Genomic DNA, 21,878 nt, shown 5'->3' on the forward strand with positions numbered 1-21,878 from the left:
TTTAATTGATTTACCATGAAACAAAAGCATTGAATTTTTATTGTGAATTATAAACACCCTAAAAAGACAGGTATATGATTATTTTTTTTACAATTATAACAAGTATATTCTTTGCAGTAAAGCACTTTCTTTTAATCTGCTCAGACATTCAACCAGGATAGATATCTATCCATCCATCCATCAAGTGAAAAAGCAAAAAATACATCAGTGAGCCAATGGAAATATTTATTTTTAATGTTGAATTTGTCAAACCCTATCATTACAGTATCATTAGTGACAAGATGGATGGTACATAAGGATTATAAACATTTTGTATTAGATATAAGAGAACCATTTCACAGTTAACCTTTGTGCAGAACAATTCCCCATGTCCTCAACAGGCCGGGACAAGTGCAATACCACACAAGTACAGAGCATTGCCACCTCTCCCAACCTGCACAGAAAGGGATCACATCTGATAGATTTCAGAAGATTTCAGCTCTATGATCAGTTTTGCATGGATTTGCACAGCAGTACAGTAAAAAGCTGAAAGCAAACAAGCAAAACTAACCAGAGACCCATGTGCATAAGCTACCTCTGCAGTTGCAGTGTTCCAAGAAGAAATGGGTCTAAGAAGTACTTTAAGTGCTCACACTGCAGTAGAATTTCATAAAACTACCTGCACTATAAGCACTTTAATACTACTTAAACATTTGCCATATTAACAGAGTTGTAGTGGAAACCTGATTGACCACCATGGAGGAAGAAACAATAATAAAAGAGGATTCAGATGAAAACACAGGCCACCATCAGTTTTGCATAGATTTGCACAACGTATTTCTTCTTGGAGCGCAACTATGCAAAACTAACAGAGAACTGCCACAATTAAAAGTGGGTACACACATGATGAGAGTCCCAACTCCTTATGCCAGAAGGAGCACTTAGGGCAGTAGGTGCTAGTCTACTTCACTATCTGCACTAGATGCACCTTAGCATAAGCACTAGTGGAAGGCTTGTAAGTGCAAAATATGCATGATGTCTCACAATAACAAGCATGTTTGATGAGAGGGGCCTCGCTCCAGACACAGCTGCCTCACTCAGGAACAGCAGGGGCCGAACATCACCGCAGGATGATAACAAGGTCCTGCCAGATGTGTATTTAGATTCAGTCTATCCCGTTCTAGCATAAACCAGTCGTGTCTGTAAATAAGCCTGCTCCTTTAGTTAACATTATCAGAATAGTGCTGAAAGTGCCTTCACTGCAGTAGATTTTATAGAGCTACCTGCACTGTAAGCACTTTGACACTACAGTGACTTCAAACTGTTCATGTGGAGTTTTCGATCACAGAATGAAATAGGATGCCTTTAAATCCACAATGAGGGGCTTTCCACACGAGATACAGATGTGCGCAGGGGTCTGAAAGCATAAATGAAAGACAGCATCAAGAGTATGTTAGCAACTTCAATTCAGGGCTGAAATAAATGTCATTATCAAAACAGTGTGTGTGTGTGTGTGTGTGTATATATATATACACACCTATATACACACACACACACACACACACACAGTAGCCTACTAAACGTCAAGAAATGGTGAATACGTGTCACTTCAAGTTTGCAAATACAAGGTGATGTTGTAAAGGTTCTTGTTTTATGAACCAATAACAGAACAGATACATTTACAAGGATATAAAAAAAAAACAGGGACAAGTAGCACATCCTCAGAGACAAACTGGAACAAGAGAATATCAGGCATTTGTCGGTTTAAAAGATTAATAGTTCATGAAAATGATCGTCAATCACCTGTTACAACTGATTTATCCACTTTAGCATTAGTTCAAATTGCCAGTAACATAGCAATGAGTGCAATTTATAAAGTAGAAGTTCAGTCAACTAAGGTTGTTATCTCCAACCAGAATGACCCTTGTTATGTTAGACTTGTTTCGTAACCTCCACTAAGGAGGTTATGTTTACAGGGCTGTTAGTCTGTTAGATTGAAAGATCTTTCAAACATCGGATGTACTTTCAAAAGGAAGTAGACCATAGGAAACTGATCAGATATTGGTTTAGATCGTGCCAGTGGTCATGTGACTGATTAATTTACATTTAGCGTATTCATTCTTGCACAAAGTTCTAATATCCCAAAGAGGTATCCACCAGCCAGCTTTGATGTGTTTGATGTAGAAATGAAGTCCAGGAATTTGTGTGGTGTAAAACGCAGGTGCATTAATGGAGGGGGGGGGGCGCACATGAGAAACAAGCACACGTCGAAATGTCTTCAATAACAAAGTTCAATGGGAAGGCTGAGAGGGAACCAAGGCTGCTTAGAGGATAGTCACATATATTGCTGTAACGTTACCCCTCCCCCACGCGCTAACATGGCGCCCAAGAGTCCGCATTTTGAGCGTTTTATAAACCTACTTCCACCCACCGACTGGATAACACAACATACGTATAACTAAATTGGTAGCGTTAAAACACTGAAATCAGGTGCATGTGAAATGCGCGCTCATTATGGCTGGGCGCACCAAGCGTATGATACGAGCTACTGCAAACTTAAGTCCGAATCCAGGACACAACAAGCTAGTAGTACCCGAGGGCTCCATCAAAACAGTTCATGCAAGCATGTGCTAGCCAAACATGCTAGCGCGTGCAGCCTCAGAGCACGGTTAGCTTTCAGAAATTGAGATGGTTATCCGATAATTTATAATGTCACAGGTCAGTTATACTTAAACATGTCATCTGAGCAAATAGCTTGAAAGACACCCCAAGTTAAAAGGCTACGGTTGGCTTACACCCTCCATCCAGAGCATTGCATTCTCTTATCTTAGCCAACTTAGCTGCTGTAGTATAGCTAGCTTACCTATGAACGCTAATAATAAATATCAGTGCATGTTCCCGAGTGCTTGTGGAAAAGGACATTTCAATGTAAGCACATAACGTGGTCAATAAAGTAAATATTAATAACGTAATGCAACTTAACGATATCTTCTCGTCGGTTTGTTAGCGTTAGCAGCTCGCGGGGTAGCAAAGGCGCGCGGCCTGCTGCACCCCCATGTGCTGCTGCTTTGTTCTGGAGGCACTTTTAAGTATACACCACAGCGAACAAATGGACTGAGAACTTTAATATTATATCAACATATGGCCGACAACCGGAGCACACGAGTCTATAACTTGCAGCAACTACAAAAGGGTGTACAGACTAATTTTCACGAGTGAGTATCACTTCCCCAAGGTAACGTTATCGACTTGAGGTGCAGCAGCAACACATGCTTTTCAAATCTCCCTCATTCTCCAACCATGGAGGAGAGGTTGCCATGCGATGCGCCCCTTACAACATGTTTTCAAATGCGGAAATTGACGAATAAAAGGTTTTCCCCTTATGTAAACGTCAAAGTGTGGCTGCGGTGTCGCATACAGCGCCAAGCATTTCACTTTACTGACGTTTACCGCATTTCCCGAAAAGGCTAACAACAGGTTTCTTGCAAATAACATGCGCGTAATAAGAGACTAGCTTCTAAAAATCCACCATCTTCACTCACTTGTACAGACTTACCGTTTACTCACACTGTTTCGGGGGTATCTGCAAAACTGAGAAAAGAAGGACTTAAGACATATAATCCAAAAAGCATAACCATGTGCTACTATTATGATTTGCTAGGAGTTTCTGAATCGTAGTAAGATTGCGAAAGTGGCGCGAGTAGAGTCTTAACCATGTGGTGAATGAAGGGCGGCTCCCAGCCAGCGTAGCTAAACCCCAACTCCCTCATTAGCATAAATCAACTACTTCCTCTCCAAGTGCCACTCTCAAGTTTCACCACTTGATTTTTTACGCGTTTGATAAACTTGCAGAGGTGACGAAATATTTTACACAAACGGACTTATTTCTCATTAGGAAAAAATAAATAAAACAAGGAAACAATTAGGCTACAAACACAGGCAACATCAAAACAAGAGTTTAGTCGACGCCCATGAAGTTATCCCCTGATTTTGTTGATGTTTTCCTGCGTAACGTTTAGACAAAAATGTCCTATGAAAACGAATGAATTCTAGAAATAAATACGCCCTGTCGTTCTAACGAAAATTAATATACTTAAATCAATTCGTTATTTACTTACATTATGGCACACACTTTACCATATGTATTAATCTTTCCAACAGGAGTTTTTGTAACGTCTATTTATTCCAACTATTTTTCGGTTGTAGTTGCACAATATTTGAAGTTTTGTATTTTAATAGCAAACTAAATTGAATTCTTTAATTAGTTATCAAAACATACTTTTTATGAGTTGCACAGATGCCTCACAAATGGAAGATAATTGTTGAATCCTGAATTCAAAATAAAGTGCCTGAATTAAAATAATTAGTATAATCATTTTATGGAGTCCTTAAAAAAGAAAAAGAAATGGATGTCTTGATGTCTAACTTGCATGTTCAACCTGCTGTTGGAAAGTTTTTTTTAAATTTGATATTGTGGACAATATTGGGTTATAACTACTATATACATACACAAATATAATAGAGTCAGAATATTAACAATACACCAAGAAGAACAAATTAAAAAGTTACTTGAATGTAATATAGTAATACTAGAAACAAGTGCAATATACGTTGTTATTTGATTACTGAGTAATATACGTTTTTATTACAGTATATCTAATCTAAATAAAATGGCAAACATATTTGTTTAAAACTTTAATAGCACACACACACACACACACACACACACACACACACACACACACACACACACACACACACACACACACAAATAGCTATAAATACATATATTTCTTCATTATAATATAATATGATTTTGATCTTTGTTGTTGTAATTTATATTAACATTTCACAGCAAAACTACAGTGTAATGTTTAATAAAATAACAACCCAATGCAGGTTTATGTGGCCTGCTTTTGTGTTACATTAAAACCACACATAACTCAAGGCCACATATTTATACTCCCACTGTATTTGTACTGGCCACTTTTTGACACTATGCAACCAGCATCAGTATGAAACTTAGTTGCACTCAAAGTTTGATAAACATGGTAGGAATACTCACTGATGTCAGCAGAGACTTTAGTAAAAATAAACTGCCACCAACATGGTTTAAAGTGTTGCCAAAGCTCCTCGGGTCACTTTACCTTTTACCTCTACATTCATATCAACTGTGATGCATTTCTGTGATACACTTCATTCCACTTTAGTTTGATGATAAAAACCATGAATATACTGAGGAGGATGGCATAACACTTAATTTTTTTATGCTGTTACAGGTTTGTTTGCCTGCATTATTTGAAACATTTGAAACAGTTTTTTTTTTTTTTAACTATCTGATTTAAATTAATGAATTATAAAAGTATATCTAAATTTTAAATGGTCAAAAAGGACTTCTCACTTAAAAGCTAGAGGGCTGCTTGGGGACATAATTGGTCTACAGGGAAAGAAAACAAAGTGGAAAACTAGTTTCTGGCAAAAGTGTGCATATCTTTCAACAAATTAAACATGTGGTGTCCGACCTCTAGGATTAATTCAGTCTAAGAAATTATAGTTATAAAATGCAATGCGATATCATATTAAATATTATAAATGCAAATACAATTTGCTTGACGTGATTTTTGATCCCATCCTTACAAGCCATACCATAGCTCAACTTAAAAAAGTAAATCTTTCTGAGCCACTAAACAGATGTACATACAGCTTTAAAAAAACAAACAAAAAAAACTCAGCCGTTGCATCCCAGTTGCAGTTTTTGGAGAGAGGATAAAAACATTAATGTGCTCATTACTGAATAATGTAGGATAAATTGCCAAAGTGACAAGTAATGATGTCTATGTCAGAAGTGATTCCCTAAAGTGCAAAAAACATTGTGCTGAGTCAACAACCAAAATGCATGGATATTTTGTCATCTCAGGTTTATATGGGGTTGATCAATCTACATTCTTTTTAGATGGTATTATTAGAGGTAAAAACACCAGTACTGATACATATTTGTGCTATGCTCAAAATTAATTCATATCAAGTACAAAACATAACTATTAATGGCCTGTAGCATCCTGACATGGATTGTATATTTAGCATACAGAAAACATTTGAATAAGAACTTTGCTCCCAGCAGAAATTATTTAAGAATAAAACAGTTTTACAAAAATCTTAGTTGAATATTAATTGAAATATACTTTACAGTTGTTCAAGCAGTTCAAATTAAATTTTCTAATATTATGTTTCAATATTATTCAGTTTAAAAAAAACATAACAATCAGGCAAAATAAAATAACAGAAAGTACCAATTGACTGGCGTACTCTTTTGTTCTCAAAGGAATTAGTTTTTGACAAAAAAGTTTTCAGTTACAGAATGCATATAACAATTATTATTTAATCATACTGGTAATTAAGCAGTATGTAAAGGTTCTGGTTTAGTGTTATAATGTTATAGCTAAACAATTTAAATTACACATTTGCACTATGGTATACTCACTTTTTTGTTCTAATATCTTTTTCTTATGATTTGGTTTGAACAATTATGTTAAACATATTTTTGCCATAATTCTTAAAACCTATATAATAATTCACTGGTTCAATGGTGACGCTATGCTGACTCTTTTTTGTTGTTGCATTCTGTCGTCCTGAAGTTTGAACCTACCCGTCTGCCGTAGGTCATGCTCTGTTCAGTCATGGCTACTTTCCACGCCTGTTTCTTCAACTACTTACTGCTCTATGCTGTTTCCATGGAAGCCACATTGAACTGCCAGAATAATGTAATACCACGAGTCCGACACGATACTTTACACACATTTATTAAAGAAACCAATAGTGACAATCAATATTCTAATACATTATTACAATTTGTACAATATATTTTCTGCTTTTTAGCACATCAATGGTTACATCATCGAGCTAGTAATGGCTAGTTAGTTTTATTTTGAAGGGTGAAGTACTTGAGTTCCGATGTAATTGTAGCAACTTTGTGGATTTAACGCTTCCTTCTCAGGACTTCATGAGGGTTTAACATGTCCATACTGCTTAAACAGTCCCCGTGTTGATGCTGGAGAGGTAAAGGTGAGTTAACAGTCTGGTTACAGGACGTAGACGTGTGTAATGTGATTTATTTTAGAATGTATTGTGCTGGATAGCTAGTTAGCAATTTAAGCCTAAATTAACGTTACCTGCTGTCTGTCTGACACCACATTCCCAATCTGCAATGAGGCTGTTCCTTTACGAACGTTATAACGTGCATGCATATCAGAGCACACCACTGTATTATACAAAATAAGTTATCTTCTAGTTTAAAAGATGAGGAGGCAGTCACCATGGTTTAGATTGTACAGTAATGTTAGCTAAATGGTGACGTGTCTCTACTTGTTTAACCTCGATGTTTGTATTCAAACGTTTAAAATGTAGCTACTTAGTAACGCTCGTTAAGAGAGAGAGTGAGAGTGAGAGTGAGAGTGTGTGTGTGTGTGTGTGTGTGTGTGTGTGTGTGTGTGTGTGTGTGTGTTCACTCAAACAACAGGTATTCTGGGTTTCAGTCAGGAAATATTCACAATTGTTTATAAGCAGTGTTGTACATAGAAATGTATGGCTCTGCAATGTAAATAGCACTGACTGTTTAGTGTCTTAATCCTGGTTTTCATCAAGGGAAATTCACTTAGTTTACTGTGCTTGACAAGAAATGTTTTTTACCTTTTATTGTTAAACAAATGGCCTTGCTTGAGAAATGTACAATTAAATGGATATTGTGATTTTGTTTGCAAAGATTTTAGACCATAATGTTCCAAAAATGTCAACTAAAGTGTATACAAAATGGGTTTATTTTTTGTTGTATTTAAATCAATATTGAGGTGCTTAAAACTGGACTCCTTTTATTATTCCACATCTACCTTTCCCCCTCTTTTAGAAGCAGCCTTTGTTTGGCCTCTTGACATCCTAGACCACCAATGAAATTGATCTACATTTAATACATAGAATAAAATAACCTCTCCCCACCCCAAAAAAAACAAAAAACCCCAGAAAACTAAAACAATAGCATTTTGCAGTAAATTATTACCAGGCATAGTAGGATTGCATTTGCTTGCTGTCTTTTGAAATCAAGCTTTTGTCTTTTTCAGTCTGTCAGATTGATGGCTGCCTGTGTGCTGTGTCGACGGGTGCCCAGGCTATGCTACCTCCCAGGCTTGAGAAAGGACTCTACCCAGACTCAGCATGTGCCTTTCAAACAAAAGGATGAGACTGATGATCATGAGGGGAAGAAAGGAGTACTGCAACACCAGGATCCTTCTTCTCAAGGAGGATACAGGCTGTATTACAACCCTTCCTCATATCATTACTCTGTGTGGAACTCTGGAACCTCCCAGAGCCAAACAGATAATGACGAAGATGAACAGTGTATCTCCACTCTCGCACCTTCCTTCTGGCAACAGAGCAATCGCTACAGTGTGAGTTGCTCGCGGCACCTCTCCAGCTCAAAAAACACACTTCTTGACTTAGCTTTCAACAAAGGCCCTGAACCCGAGATGCCATCAGTTTCACCGTACTACAGAAAACCCACACTGCCAGATGTTAAGGTAGATACACGTGCCTTCCTCAAATGCCGGCCAGGGTATGCCTCCATAACCCTTGACCTCACCCAGCGGCCTCGCCCAATCGAATGGGAAGAGGCCTTGCTGCTGCTCCAAAAAGTGACTATTTTAAAAGGCAGCATGAAACCATGTGATGTGTCTCACTTTCTTGTGGAGCTCAGCCATTTACACCCGGATAAGATGTCATTAGTGAGGAGTGACCAACGTTTCATCATGCTCCTCCGGTATTCTGTGGAACACCTTCGCCTCTTTAATGATCTTCAGCTGCTGGAGGTGCTGCAGTCCTTTGTGTGGCTGGACATGCCCTGTGCCCACACTGTTCTTGGGCTGTATGAGGCCGAGCTGAGCCGCCGGGCCAACCAAATGAGTTTACACCAGTTGCTGTTAGCTGCTGACTTGTGGCGTTGTATTGGGAGGCAGGTCCCCCAGTTCTTACAGCACCTTTATGATTCAGTCCGTCTGCACCTGGGACAAATGGGGGTCCCTGAGCTAGTGCAACTATTGTATATAATGGGAGAAGGTAGGCGGAGCCCAAAAGACTTGATCTATCCTGTAGAGCAGCTTCTCATGCGTCATTTACAGCAACTGTACCCTGAGGAGGTTGGTGCTGTATGCCTGGGGCTCTTTAAATCCCAGACTTCAATATCTGAGGGTTCAGTGACTCGCATTGTTGATAAGGCACACTCTTTGGTGGAGGACATGAGCGACTTTGCCATGGTGAATGTGCTGAAATTTCTACGTTTCAGCTACCTGTATCACAGGGCGTGGCTGCAGGCCATGGCACAGGAAGTTCCTCGACGGGCCAACAGGATGGGTGTCAAGGGGCTGATGCATGTGGCACTGGCCTGTTCAGCGCTGCATTACCGTGATGATAACATCCTAATGGCAATTGCTGAGCGAGTTCCCTCTCTGGTGCCACACTGTAGGAGCAAAGACTCATGCAAACTGCTTTGGGCCTTTGGCACATTAGGGTTTCTCCCAGTCCAGAGCCCAAGCTTCTATCCGAGCCTCACAGAGGCCCTGAGAAGGAGGAAAGCTGAATTCCAACGATACCCAGAGCATCTGCTTACTGGTCTTCTTGGCCTGGCCTTTGTCTCTCAGTTCCCAGAGGACCTTATTGCATTGGCTTTGAGTCCTGACTTTGTCAATTTAGCACTGAAATCCACACAGCTGGAGCTGAAAAAAGACTTGTTCACTTTAGATGAAGCTGTGGCTCTGGAGTTGCCTCAGTGGAGTGGCCCAAGGCTGAACTGTGAACTGAGAGAAGAGGTGACAGAAATGCTGTGGAAGTTTGCTCAATCAGACGTGTGTCAGAAGCCAGAGGTTCAGGAGGCAGAATCTGCTCTGCAAGATCTGCTCGGAGGAGAGAAGTTTGTATGTAAGAGAATGATTCTCCCCCACACTCGCTCCATTGACCTGGAAGTACATCTCGACCCCACTGGACAGCCAGTACCTGTGAACCCAGCATCCCACACAGCCACCCTATCTCCAGAGAACAGTTCATCTACATTTCCTTCTCATCAGGGTTGGGGGAGAATGAATATAGGAGTAACTATAACTGAGGAACTTTTAGCACAGCTCACAAATACCAAAAACACCCCTGAACCTTTAACCCCATCTCCTACGATTAAGCGGCCTACATCTCTTCACAGAGTAGAGCCTGATGAAGGTGGGAGACTGTTTGACACAGGGCTCGACCTGACCAGTGACATTATAGAAACTCTTGCCAAACCCAGTAGTCGAGGATCAGCTCCTCAGAACTTCAAAGGCACAGTCAAACTTGCTATCCAAGTTTCCAGCAGGAACCACTATTGCTACCATTCGCAGCAGTTGTTGGGCCTTCATGCGATGAAGAGGAGGCAGTTGAAGTTGGCAGGCTACACAGTTGTGGAGCTTAACCATCAGGAGTGGTCTCCTATGCTGAGGAAAAGCAAGGCTGAGAAGCTGGCACACCTGCACTGCAAAGTCTATAACAGTCTGCGATGATTATCAAGAGTCCACGCCACCCAGTACTTTGGCTTCTGGTCAATCTTTAGTTTGTTAGGGTATGTACAAAGCATAGAAAATGGTCTATTAAAGGAGAATTCCGGCCAATTTTTACGTTAATCTTGATCGCTATAAATATGCGTGTACTTTCGTTTGGAAAAAAACCCGACCCGAATCGGTGCAGGCAACACAGAGTAGCTGCAGCTAGGCTATGTGTACAAGCTTCCACTAAGCTAAATCGGCAGTTGTCGGGGCAGGTTTTAGAGTGCCTTTGTGCCTCTTAACAGACACAAAATGCAATTAAAATGTCTGTGCAACATGAACAGGGCCCTTGCGTGACAACAAGATGTGTTTTCAACTCAGACATTGTTTTAATTCACCTACCCTGTCTCGATTCTGCTGGTAGCTAGCTCGCCCTGTTAGCTGCTAGTGTTAGCTACTGGCTGCCGTCCGTGATAAATGTGTTGAGCCAAAATATCACACAGCAGTTCCGTGTGTATTTTTACCTCATCCATTTTGTGTGTGATCGATCTGGTGTTGGTGAGTAGGATGCTTGGCAGTGTCGATCGGTGTAGTAGTTCCCTTAGCCGCGCTAGCAGGCACGACCTTGCTTCGCAGAGCGATCTGCACACTGTTTATCTTTTCCAGCTACACCGAGGCTTCAGCGCGAGACTACAGATAGCCTTCTCTAATGTTTCCATGTAGTAACCTAGTCACTGATATGGTCATAACCACTACAGTGCTCAATTAGCCTACCTATTTTTGAGGAGGGATAAACTTCAAGTTTTCGTTGCGAAGGTGTGACCTGTCCTCTGGAGGACATAGCCAGACCACTTGGCGCTCACTGGATTGTTTTCGGGAGCTGGAGGCGACGAAAGCGGTGAGAAATCAGAAGCAAGGATGCCGGCCGGTCGGGCCTGCTAGCGCAGCTAAAACTACCACACAAATCGACACTGCCAAGCCTCCTCTCACCAACACCAGATCGATCACACACAAAATGGATGAGGTACAAATACACACGGAACTGCTGCGTGATATTTTGGCTGAACACTTATCACGGGCGGCAGCTAGCAGCGAACAGCTAACAGGGCGCGCTAGCTACCAGCAGAATCGATAAGAATGTCTGAGTTTAAAATGCATCTTGTTGTCACTTAAGGGCCCTGTTTACGTTGCACAGACATTTTAATTGCATTTTGTGTCTGTTAAGAGGCACAAAGGCACTCTAAAACCTGCCCCGACAACTGCCGTTTAGCTTAGTATACGTAGCTGCAGCTACTCCATGTTGCCTGCACCGATTCAGGTCGGGTTTTTTTCATTCATTTTTTCATTTATAGCGATAAAGATTAATGTAAAAATTGGCCGGAATTCTCCTTTTTAAGGAGCAACATGTCTGTTTTTTTATTTTTATTTTTTTTTTAAGATTATTTCTTTGGGCTTTTACGCCCTTAATTTTTTTTGACAGGACAGCTAGGTGAGAAAGGGGAGAGAGGGGGGAGACATGCAGGAAATTGTCACAGGTCGGATTTGAACCCTTGACCTCTGCGTCGAGGCATAAACCTCTCAGTACATGTGCGCCTGTTCTACCCACTGATCCAACCCGGCCACAACATGTCTGTTTTTAACCCACCAACCATTAACCTTTTCTACATGTTTAGTTCAAAACACATTTCTTAAACCTAAATTGTGTAATTTTTTGTGTTGATTCTTAGCAAAAACCCCTTTGTTCTTTCACAAATATGTGCTTGTTCATGTGTAATTACTTCCACCGACTAATCAAAGTATTCTCGTAAGCGTAGAATCTGCCATTCAGATTCATTGAGAATACATAGGAATGAGTCACTCAAATGACGGCCGCCATGTTGCACCTCCCTCTTTAAAATATATTAGCCAAAGAGGGACATACCTCTGCCTTTCGTGCTTTTACACTCCGTAGCACCGTGACGAATGCCAGGGAGGAGGAGAAGATTACTCGCGACTGCCGGCAGATTTGAAAGCCTGTTGAAAATGGAGGATCACACCTATTCTCGAGGACATGTAACGAAGTCGCCAAGGAAGCTAAAAAAAGAATTAAAAGGACAACGCAACAGGCAAAGCAACAAGATCAAAGTTAATAGCCTATCGGAGTGGCTTTTCCAAGATGAAAAGAGCTCATAAGGAGCAAGGATTTTAAAAGGGACACCAAAGTTGCCTGCTTTCTTCTCAACAGGTAATTCTGTCTATTTGTGTAAATTCGAAGTTTTTTCTTTAATGTAATTCTTACACAATGTAGCTTTAAGGATGTTGGTCAAAGTGTGTGACATTTCAAGATATGTTTGTGAAAATAATGCAAATTAAAAATTATTCAACTCCTCACTGTAACTGTTGTTCTTGTTGCAGGATACAGTGTCTAAATCAGGTTATAGTAAAACATTATTTATTTATTTTTTTAAATACTGTAAGTATGAAAGGTTTACTGACTGGATGATCTACTTGTTCGTTAAATTGAGATGGACTGATGATGTTAAAAAGAAATATTGCCAAAAGTGTCTTGAAACCCTGATTCAATGCTGGCTAGGCATTCTATTAAAAAAAGGATTGTTTATTCACAAGGTGGACAAAATAATATCCTTCAAATCAGTACTATACAATACAATCACTAACTGCAACCCCAAAATGAGTATTGTGCAAACTCCTCCCTGGAAGGCTCAAAAGATATTAAATGTTAAAGGCTTCACACAAACTGAATGCATTTACAGCATGTATGACATTAAGTAAATTCCACTGTCACTTTTTTGTGGCAAAACATTTATATGGCAGGTCATGCAAAACTGGACCTCTGAAACCCACTGAGCACCCACTGGTTGCAGCCCTACTGACTCTGGCAGATGAGTCCTATCAGACTGAACTACAATTGATGTTCCCATGTTTGACTCCTCCGAGCCGTTATTAGATGACTTTGCTCTGGAAGTTATCTGGCCGTCCCATTTCTGTAGCAGGATTATAGTCTAGAAATCTAGACGCATCCTAGCGGCAGCAAATTTAATTTGCAGCCAGGGGGGTCTAGGCACTCTCCGTTGGCTTGCGAGCTGGACAAACCAAACTCTAGTCAGGCCAATCACATCGTGTATAGAGTCGGTGGGTGGGCTTATGGCTGCTGCTGCTGGGAACAGCGGTCTTCTGGAAGACTTGGAGTTAAGCTTTTCTTTGAGAAAAGAACAAAGAACGGCACTGAAGTCATTCTTAAAAAAGGAAGATGTGTTCAGAGTTTTACCAACCAGATACGGCAAAAGTTTAATCTATCAACTAGCTCCGCTACCTTCTTCGTTGCTCTGCCTGGTTGTAGCGCTATCCTATTGCATGCAGAGGGAATTTGAAAGACAACCGTTTATCCCGCCCCTCGGATTGAGCCCTGTCAGTGGTGAGTTCCTGGCTTGTCAGGCTAGCAGGATTAGGGAATGTTCACAGATGTCACTATTTGTATTTTTATCTGTAGTTTAGAGGAATAAAGATATTGTCCTTGGTTTTTGACACATGATTGTTAGGATGTTGTTTTTATCACCTTGTGTAAACATGAAGTGTAAGTGTAAGCCAGTTAGTGCCCTTGGTATAAATAGGAACCAATCTTTGGTTCCTTGGGTGCAACCCGGCAGCACATACAGTTTTTGACCACACGTACACCAACACCACAACACTACACAGGCATACATACAAGCAGTGATTTGTCTGGAAACCCAACTAAGATCTCATGGAAATAAATGGAACCAATGGTTTTAACTGCAAATATGACTTGGACTTTCATTGATCAAAAAGGTAAAATGTGTGTCAATTACTCTACCCGTGGAACAGCACCTCAGGGGCTTAAAGCTTGGGGTTAGCTACAGTAAGAATAGTAGAACAACACAAGTGGGTTGTTGAGCAGATTTATATTGTAAAGAGCTGTCATATTCACAAAGTTTTTCTGGTTTCATTTTTCTGACATTACTTCTGAATGCAATGCAGTTCAACAGCCCAAGGTCTGAGACACCTCCCATCGCAACTCACCATCTACTATTAACTATTGTAGTAATGTAAATATGTTTGTAGAAATAAAACATGCAAAAACACCACTTTGGACATTTCGGAAAAGCAAGACAAACTAGATTTTCAGTTGATGGACATTTGTTTTATTTCATAGGCTTTCAAATGCATAACCATGTCATATCCAGGTTCGGGAACATCCGTAAGCAGGATATCCTTGTTATTCTTTGAAAAATCTGGGATAAGACCTTGGTGTACGGACACACTGGAGAGACTACAGGTGTTGTGTTCCTCTTAAAAGGTTTCTCCTTTCCCCTCCTTCCCCCAGAAACCGATGTTAGTGCTTCCACCTTGCCAGTTGTCCTAATAGAAGACAAAATCAGCTTCAAGGTCTCCGATTATCAGGCATTGTCTCAAGAAAATGCAAGACAATCCTGCAGGGAGATTTTTTTAATAGAATGCCCATTAATGCCCAGACACAACTAGCTTAGAGAATTAAAGAGATGATGCTACAGCTTCAAGACTAAAGGTAGACAATTGTATTGCATGTATTTGCCCCATGCACTTCATATCTCTTTGTTGATGCAGTGCAATGGGAAGTAGAAACCTAGACAGCATTTGGATCAGTTGGTTTAATAATTGGTTATTGGACTGAATATTTAAGTTTGGACTACTTAAATAATGGACACAGACTTTTGGTGACAAACAAACTGCCCTGATTCTCTTCACTTCTGTCTGCTTCCCTCACTTCCTTTAAGTCACTTGCTGATGGGAGACCGTGGACTGTAAGTGGGAGACAAGTGGTATAAAGGGAGTAAAAGGAAATGTGCAGTGGGCGAGACAAATTCAATCAACACTACATCTGCCAGCATGCGTGGGAGCGCTTGATGACCCCCTTAGGAGGAGCTGGAGGAGGCTGCTGTGAAAAGGGACATTGTGGTTGCTCTGGTGCTCCCTGATCAGGAAGAGTAAGAGGGAAATGAATGAATAGAGAGATATTACAATTTGCCAGCAGAGGGCACTCTCAACTTAGGAAACAGCACATTATGTCTGACTGAAAATTATGAAATAGTCCCATGATTTCTTGATATGTTTGTAGAATATGTTCATGTAACTCACATTAATACAAATGCAAGGTGTGCGTCTCTGTCTTCAGATAAACAGTTTAACAAGCAGAATAACATTAAAGGGAACATTTATTTAAAATTTTGCTTTCAACAGCATAATTTATTTGCAGAAACAACAAAAGAGACAGAAGCACATTCAACTGCAGTAAATACATTTTAACAAGGTAGAGACGAGTCAATAAATACCTCTGCTATTCTTCACAGATCAGAAAAACTATAAAAGAGAATTCACATGTAGGCACTTTCAAGTCAGTGCCATCCCCGCAGCTACAAATTTCACACTTGTGGGTGTGCAGGAAGGATTCTTTTGAAGTTGAGATGATTCAGTTTCTCATTTAGCACCATTCTCTTTGGATTCAATTGCAACTCATTGGATAGCCAAATAAATCCCTTATCTATGTAGGGAGAAAACATTACCTCTCTCACTGATGTTGTGTGTCAGCTCTACTATGTTTTCAGGTCGACGCTAACAAGGGCAAACATGTTTGGGGAAAAGGGACTGCCTGCCACATTGCACTAGTTTGATCAGAGTGTGTGGAGTAATGGGAATGATTATCAGCTTAGATTGGATCATTGTGTTGATGTTATATTGTATTCTGAGTAATCTACCAAGCGAGGTGCTAAACGTTCTCTTATTCACGTTCATGACTCACTAAAAACAAGGAATTTAGTGAGTTAACCTGCTATAAGAGAGAGACACGGAATGATATTGTCATACTGCTATGCAACAACACAACGAAACAAAAGTAACTAGAGAATCACCATTAGGCTTAGACACTATTGTCAAACGTGACCAGTATTTCACCCATTAATGGAGCAGGCTCTGGTGGAGTGAATGCTCTCTCAGTAATCCCTGTCTTATTTGCATTTCAATTCTTTTGCTTTTCTCAGCCAGGAAACTAATCCAGCGCAGCCTGAATGTTTCCTAAATTTGCATCAACTTTTCTTAAATTATCTCAACATAGAGATACTACTGTCTGTCTGCTAAAAGTCCTTAACTTAGCTTATTGTATGAGACAGACAAATCCTGATGTCACATATTCGTTAAGCATCTATGCAACACCCCTGCTACAAAATCCACTCTGTAGACTTAATCAAGTTTGAGTGAAAATGTCCCTGGAGAGTGATGACAAATGAACCCTATCACAATTTTTGCACGATGATGGGACTAACTACTCCTGAATGTCTCTGTATCACCCTCCCCTCTCAGTGCCACTTCCTTTCTGACCCCTTCGGTGGCATTCAATAATGTGTCTGGATCCTTGCCTTTAAGATTCCAGACACACACACTCTGCTAAACCAACTGCTGCATGGATGCGACTGATAGGGAGTGTTTGCATTCAGCCCTTGTCTTTGCTGCTATTAGTCCTTTATTAACTTAACCAAGTTCAAGATTTGCTGCTTGGTTCTTCGTTTAATAGGAGATCAACCTTTTCACCTCAAGAACACAGTGGATTTGGCTTAATTTGGATTATTAGTGTTATATTTTTGGCATCTTAAAAAATAAATAGAGACAATGCCATGCACTATTAAGCTAATCTCCCATAGAAATATATTATATGACCATTTAACCAGGGACACTGACATTCTATTAAAGCATTTGAAATGGCACAGCAGTAGGATGCTAAAGATTTCCATTTAAGTGCAAATCTTACTTCTCATGATGAAATTAGTTAATAGATGCTATCAATAGAAACATTTGGCCCATGAGAGGATCCATCATGACCAGAAGGCACATTAAAGAAAGAAGGTTGAACATAAACAACAGAAATAATGATAATATGCAGCTTGGTTACTCAGTTCAAAAGTTCAATATAAATAATAATTTGCAAAGAAGAAATTCCAGTAACTAAAGCGCTGTTGTGATTAAAAATCCCCTCGATCATACTGCAGGGGCTATTTTTAGCAAGCTTGTAAAAGATGAAGGTATTGGAAGGGAAAACAGTTCTGTGTTTTCAAGCTAATTAACATTATGTGTAAGATACGTTCAAGATAACGGCAGCATTGTGTTGCATAACCACATTGCTGTCCCTCTACTCATATCATTTGGTCACACAGATCATTACTGCTCAAATCAGGATTCATGTAAGCTCACTAAACACAGTGGAAGTGCACAGCAGAGTCACTGTAATACAGATCCCCGTTGGCATTTGCAGAGGGATCTTAAAGTTATAATATTGAAGTTTGTCATTATATCAAATCCCAATTTTGCTACTATTTATAGCTGGCATTTTTCCCCCAGCAAAAGCCGTTTTGTGTATTTGCGCACTGTAATAGCCTCTCTACATTGTAGTTTCATGTTGTTAGTAGAGTCTGCCTTGCTGTGGGATTCAAATTTGCTACCTACGCACAAGGGATTCATGGGAAATGATGGATGCATTTTGGATGTGATAAAGTCGGTGTCAGGTGACACTGGTGTCTTCTTTATCAAAACAGTTTGTATGGGCAGGGGCGCAACTACCCAGTGACAGAGGGGTATGCAGCAACAATTTTGCCCCCCCCCCAAACAAAAAAAAATCCAAACGTCCAACCCCACTGGACATTTAGTTTTGTGCAGTCTAACTAATAGAACTCCTACCTGATGTCATTACTGGTCTCATCTCTATGTGATGCCATCGTCGACCTCATGCCTGTCTCATTCACTCCTTGCCTGTGTTCTTCTCCACTAAGACATATTGTCAAACAAACATTATCTAATAGATTTTTCATTAGTTGTTCCATATTAATAATATTAACAAATGAATCTGTTGGTATCAAGTGGCTCCCCCTACACTTCCACCTAATGTTAGACCTACCTGTTGCCTCCCCTGTCTTTCCTGATCCACCATCCTCACAACTGAATGAAATGAACTCACTGTTAAATATAGCAGCCTAAATTCAATTCTTAACTCAGCCTAGTGATGGCATCAGATAAGACAACTATTATGCAGTAAGGTTATGCTGCTATTGAAATTACATTCACATTTTGTATTTTAACATGAATATTTGCAAACCTCCAAGCACAGACGTTACACACTTTAAATCCTACCTGTTGCCTTTCACCATCCACTTATTTAACTGCTTGACATGTCATCTCCTTTTCCCTCTTTCTTTTTCTATTTTTAGCATTCGACAGCTGTTTTGATTTACCCATCTTTTTCCATAGACGACAACTCACTACTCGTACCCAGAGCTCGTACCTGCTTGCTTGGCGCTCACGGCGCCCACCCGCTCCCCGCTCCCTCTTCTATGTCAACATTCTATGATGGAATCTTATGAGACAGGGTGCCTACTCTAGCCTGTTATTCCTCTAAAATGTTATATAATAACATTGAGGAAATGCAGAAATGATTCAGAAATGCACAACAGCAGCTACATACACATTAAAAAAATAATTTTGTTATTGTGTTTTACCATTGCTTTGGCGCCCCCCATGGTGCTGCGCCCCTATGCGCCTCTTATAGTGCATACCCACTTTTTGCGCCACTGTGTATGGGTGCGCTGTATACAGATATGCAGCTTCTGTCGCATTTCTGGCAGAGTAGCCACCCAAGGTGTCTTTGCTTTTCCCGCTGGTTGAAAGTTACCCTCTTACTCATATCAAGTTGTGGCATACACCTGGACAATATACGGAAAATACAATTTTCACTCACCCTCTGATACACTCTGTTTTGGTCTCGACCAACCCCAAGGGAAATATATGGCTCTTCAGCTACTAAATGCTGTTCACCAGCTTGTTGCTAACAGTGTCTGTCTGCCGTTTGATGCTGGGTAGGCAGCTGCCTGCTGCTGCTGGAAACAAGGTTAAAGAGCAGTAACAGTTTCCGGCTAAAACCAAAACAATCAGTTGAAAGATGCTCCATAGAGCTGAGGGGGACTGTTGAGTCCGGTGATAAATTCTTGGTTTGTCACTATGCAAATTACAATACTACAATCTTTTTTTTTTTTTTTTTTTATCTAAAAATGGAAACCTGTAATATAAGATACTGATTAGTGCAGCTTTAAAGTATAAACTGTGAAAATCAACCTTGAAATTATTGTTCCTAATTACACTCATAAAATGAAAAAAGAAAAGCAAAAACATTTAATATACATACATATAAGGAAAACACTCCATTAGTACACATTAAGTACCTACATGTGTGGCTTTGAACACGGAGGACATTCCCAAGGGATACAAAAGAATATCAAAAACATCTTGCAAGCTTGTTTTAAAAGCTTCAGATGAATAGATGGCTTTATTCTTTGTATGTTTATTACATGGGTTCATATATTCTCTTTCAATTATTAGCACTTAAAAACTTTCAACAACAGCTGAGTCACTGCATTGAAACTTCAGTCTGACGCATATCAGGATTCATGATGCTTACTCTGCAGGATGGGTGAAGATGAGAAACAGCTGCAATGGACAGACCAGGAGCTGCAATTTTAGAAAGAATCAATGACATCCTTATTTTGGGCACATTTAGCTAAAGCTCAGTGCACCAGAAGCACAAGGATACAGAGCAATTGCAGAGTGTTGAATAAATTGTAAGTCTATTCAAGAACATTGAGTCATCACATAAAAGATAGCAATGGCACAGATTACTGAAAGGCTCTTCTCATCATGTTTATGTTTATCCTGCCTTTTTTATTTCTTTCACACTACTGTAGAAGCTCATCAAGCCTGGTTAATATCAGTAGCCTATGTGGCTATATTTAATGTTGGCAGTTGGAATGAGACTCTAGGACATGGAGTTCTTCTGTTTGACAAATGTATAGTGTATGTATGTCACGTATGAGTGTAATATTCAGTGCTATCATAAATAGAAGCAGAAATGTCACAAAGAGGTGATGCAGGAATTGCAACATCAGGAACTGGAACAAACATCCATCCATGAAAAACCAGATAAAACCAGTTTCTTGATGTGTTTTTGATCTCAAAGTTGTATTTACCATAAGATAGAATGTCAAAATGCTGCAATAGTGTAATCAGAATTTGTCTCATGAAATGAAGAAGTATATTATCTTTTAATGGTGTTCGACCGAGCCAAACCCTTAGCCTGAATTAAATGTGTCTACATCCCTTGCTTTTAAGCACACGGAACCATCTTCTGCTTAATGGGAATACATATTTTAGTCTGTAATTAGACCCTAGTAACCCTGGCAGACAAATTTAAAGTGATGGGTTAACTATTGCATAATGATTTATTACATTATTTCGAACACACATTATATCAGCAAGAGGAATACTGGGGAAGACAGTTGATACAAGAGCTAGAGAAATTTAAAATCTTTCCAATGTTCCAACTTCCTTTTATAAATAATTGATGATTCTTACAGTACATTCACATTGCCTTGACAATGCAAAAACATTGTGCTATGCTGCACATTATTGTAGAACATTTCCATTTCATGACCATGGCAATGGAATGGTACATATTTACAGTGTAGACTCACAGTTACAGTAAATCTACAGTACTGCCTCATATCCATACCCACCTAACGACAAATAATGACTAATGGCCATTCTGACAGAAGTGGTGTGCAAAAAGGACATTTTTCTTTGCTACAGTAGGTGCCAAAGTGCAGCAATCGGACTGAGAGGAACATTTTAAATGGGTGCTCAGCTATCAAAAGGCCAAAGTGGACAGCAAATAAGAGGTGCTACAACAAGGGAAAGGACAAATATCAGGTCACACAACCAAAACATAGTCAGGACGATTCACATTCAAAAGAGAGATTGAAAAATACTAGCTATTTTAAGTTTCCCAGAAATGTCAAGTCTTAGAGAAACTGCAGTTCAGTCTTGTATTGTACAGCACAGACCTACTCTTTTACATTCTCAGAAATAACAAACTAAAATCAATGACTCTCTGTACAAATGAAGGACATTTATTGCTGTCTTTCTCTCTCACTGTTCTGCTTATGCACCGTTCTAAGCCAACACAGGTTTCTACAGCTGTCAAAACCACATATTTAATGGATGTGACTGTATGGCAACCCAAAGAGGTTGACCTCATTTATGAGGATTGATGCATTATGGGACCTTCTGATCAGAAAGGGGTTTTAATCATTTCTGTCTTTGTGGCTTATTGCTTATCAACATATCCTGCTGCTGATTATTCTCCATTCCTGCTTTAATCCCAACAACTTAATTATACAGGAGATGTCAGACATCCAAGGACGCTCTTATTTTGCGTGTGGCAAATCCAAGTGTGAATATTTGATGTTGCCATCCTCCTGTGCC

General features: G+C 39.8%; 1 protein-coding gene and 1 long non-coding RNA gene across 4 annotated transcripts; one reads left to right on the forward strand and one right to left on the reverse strand.

Annotated features, from left to right (window-relative positions):
• Window positions 1-210: 210 nt before the first annotated feature.
• Window positions 211-3,686, reverse strand: LOC120570508. The gene is made up of 2 exons (XR_005641073.1): window positions 3,536-3,686; window positions 211-1,396 (listed from the first exon to the last, which is right to left on the reverse strand). It is a non-coding gene; the product is annotated as an uncharacterized LOC120570508 (long non-coding RNA).
• Window positions 3,118-11,912, forward strand: LOC120570507 (FAST kinase domain-containing protein 5, mitochondrial). 3 transcript variants are annotated; one of them, XM_039818899.1, is made up of 2 exons: window positions 3,118-3,194; window positions 8,091-11,912. In XM_039818899.1, exon 2 carries the CDS (start codon window positions 8,103-8,105, stop codon window positions 10,545-10,547), a length of 2,445 nt encoding a protein of 814 aa, XP_039674833.1. In that variant the 5' UTR covers window positions 3,118-3,194; window positions 8,091-8,102; the 3' UTR covers window positions 10,548-11,912. The 3 variants fall into 3 exon arrangements, with proteins under 3 accessions (XP_039674833.1, XP_039674830.1, XP_039674832.1); XM_039818896.1 differs by lacking the exon at window positions 3,118-3,194 and adding an exon at window positions 6,942-7,041; XM_039818898.1 differs by lacking the exon at window positions 3,118-3,194 and adding an exon at window positions 6,959-7,035.
• Window positions 11,913-21,878: the final 9,966 nt, after the last annotated feature.

Source organism: Perca fluviatilis, chromosome 12, assembly GCF_010015445.1.
Source record: "Perca fluviatilis chromosome 12, GENO_Pfluv_1.0, whole genome shotgun sequence".
NCBI lineage: Eukaryota > Metazoa > Chordata > Actinopteri > Perciformes > Percidae > Perca > Perca fluviatilis.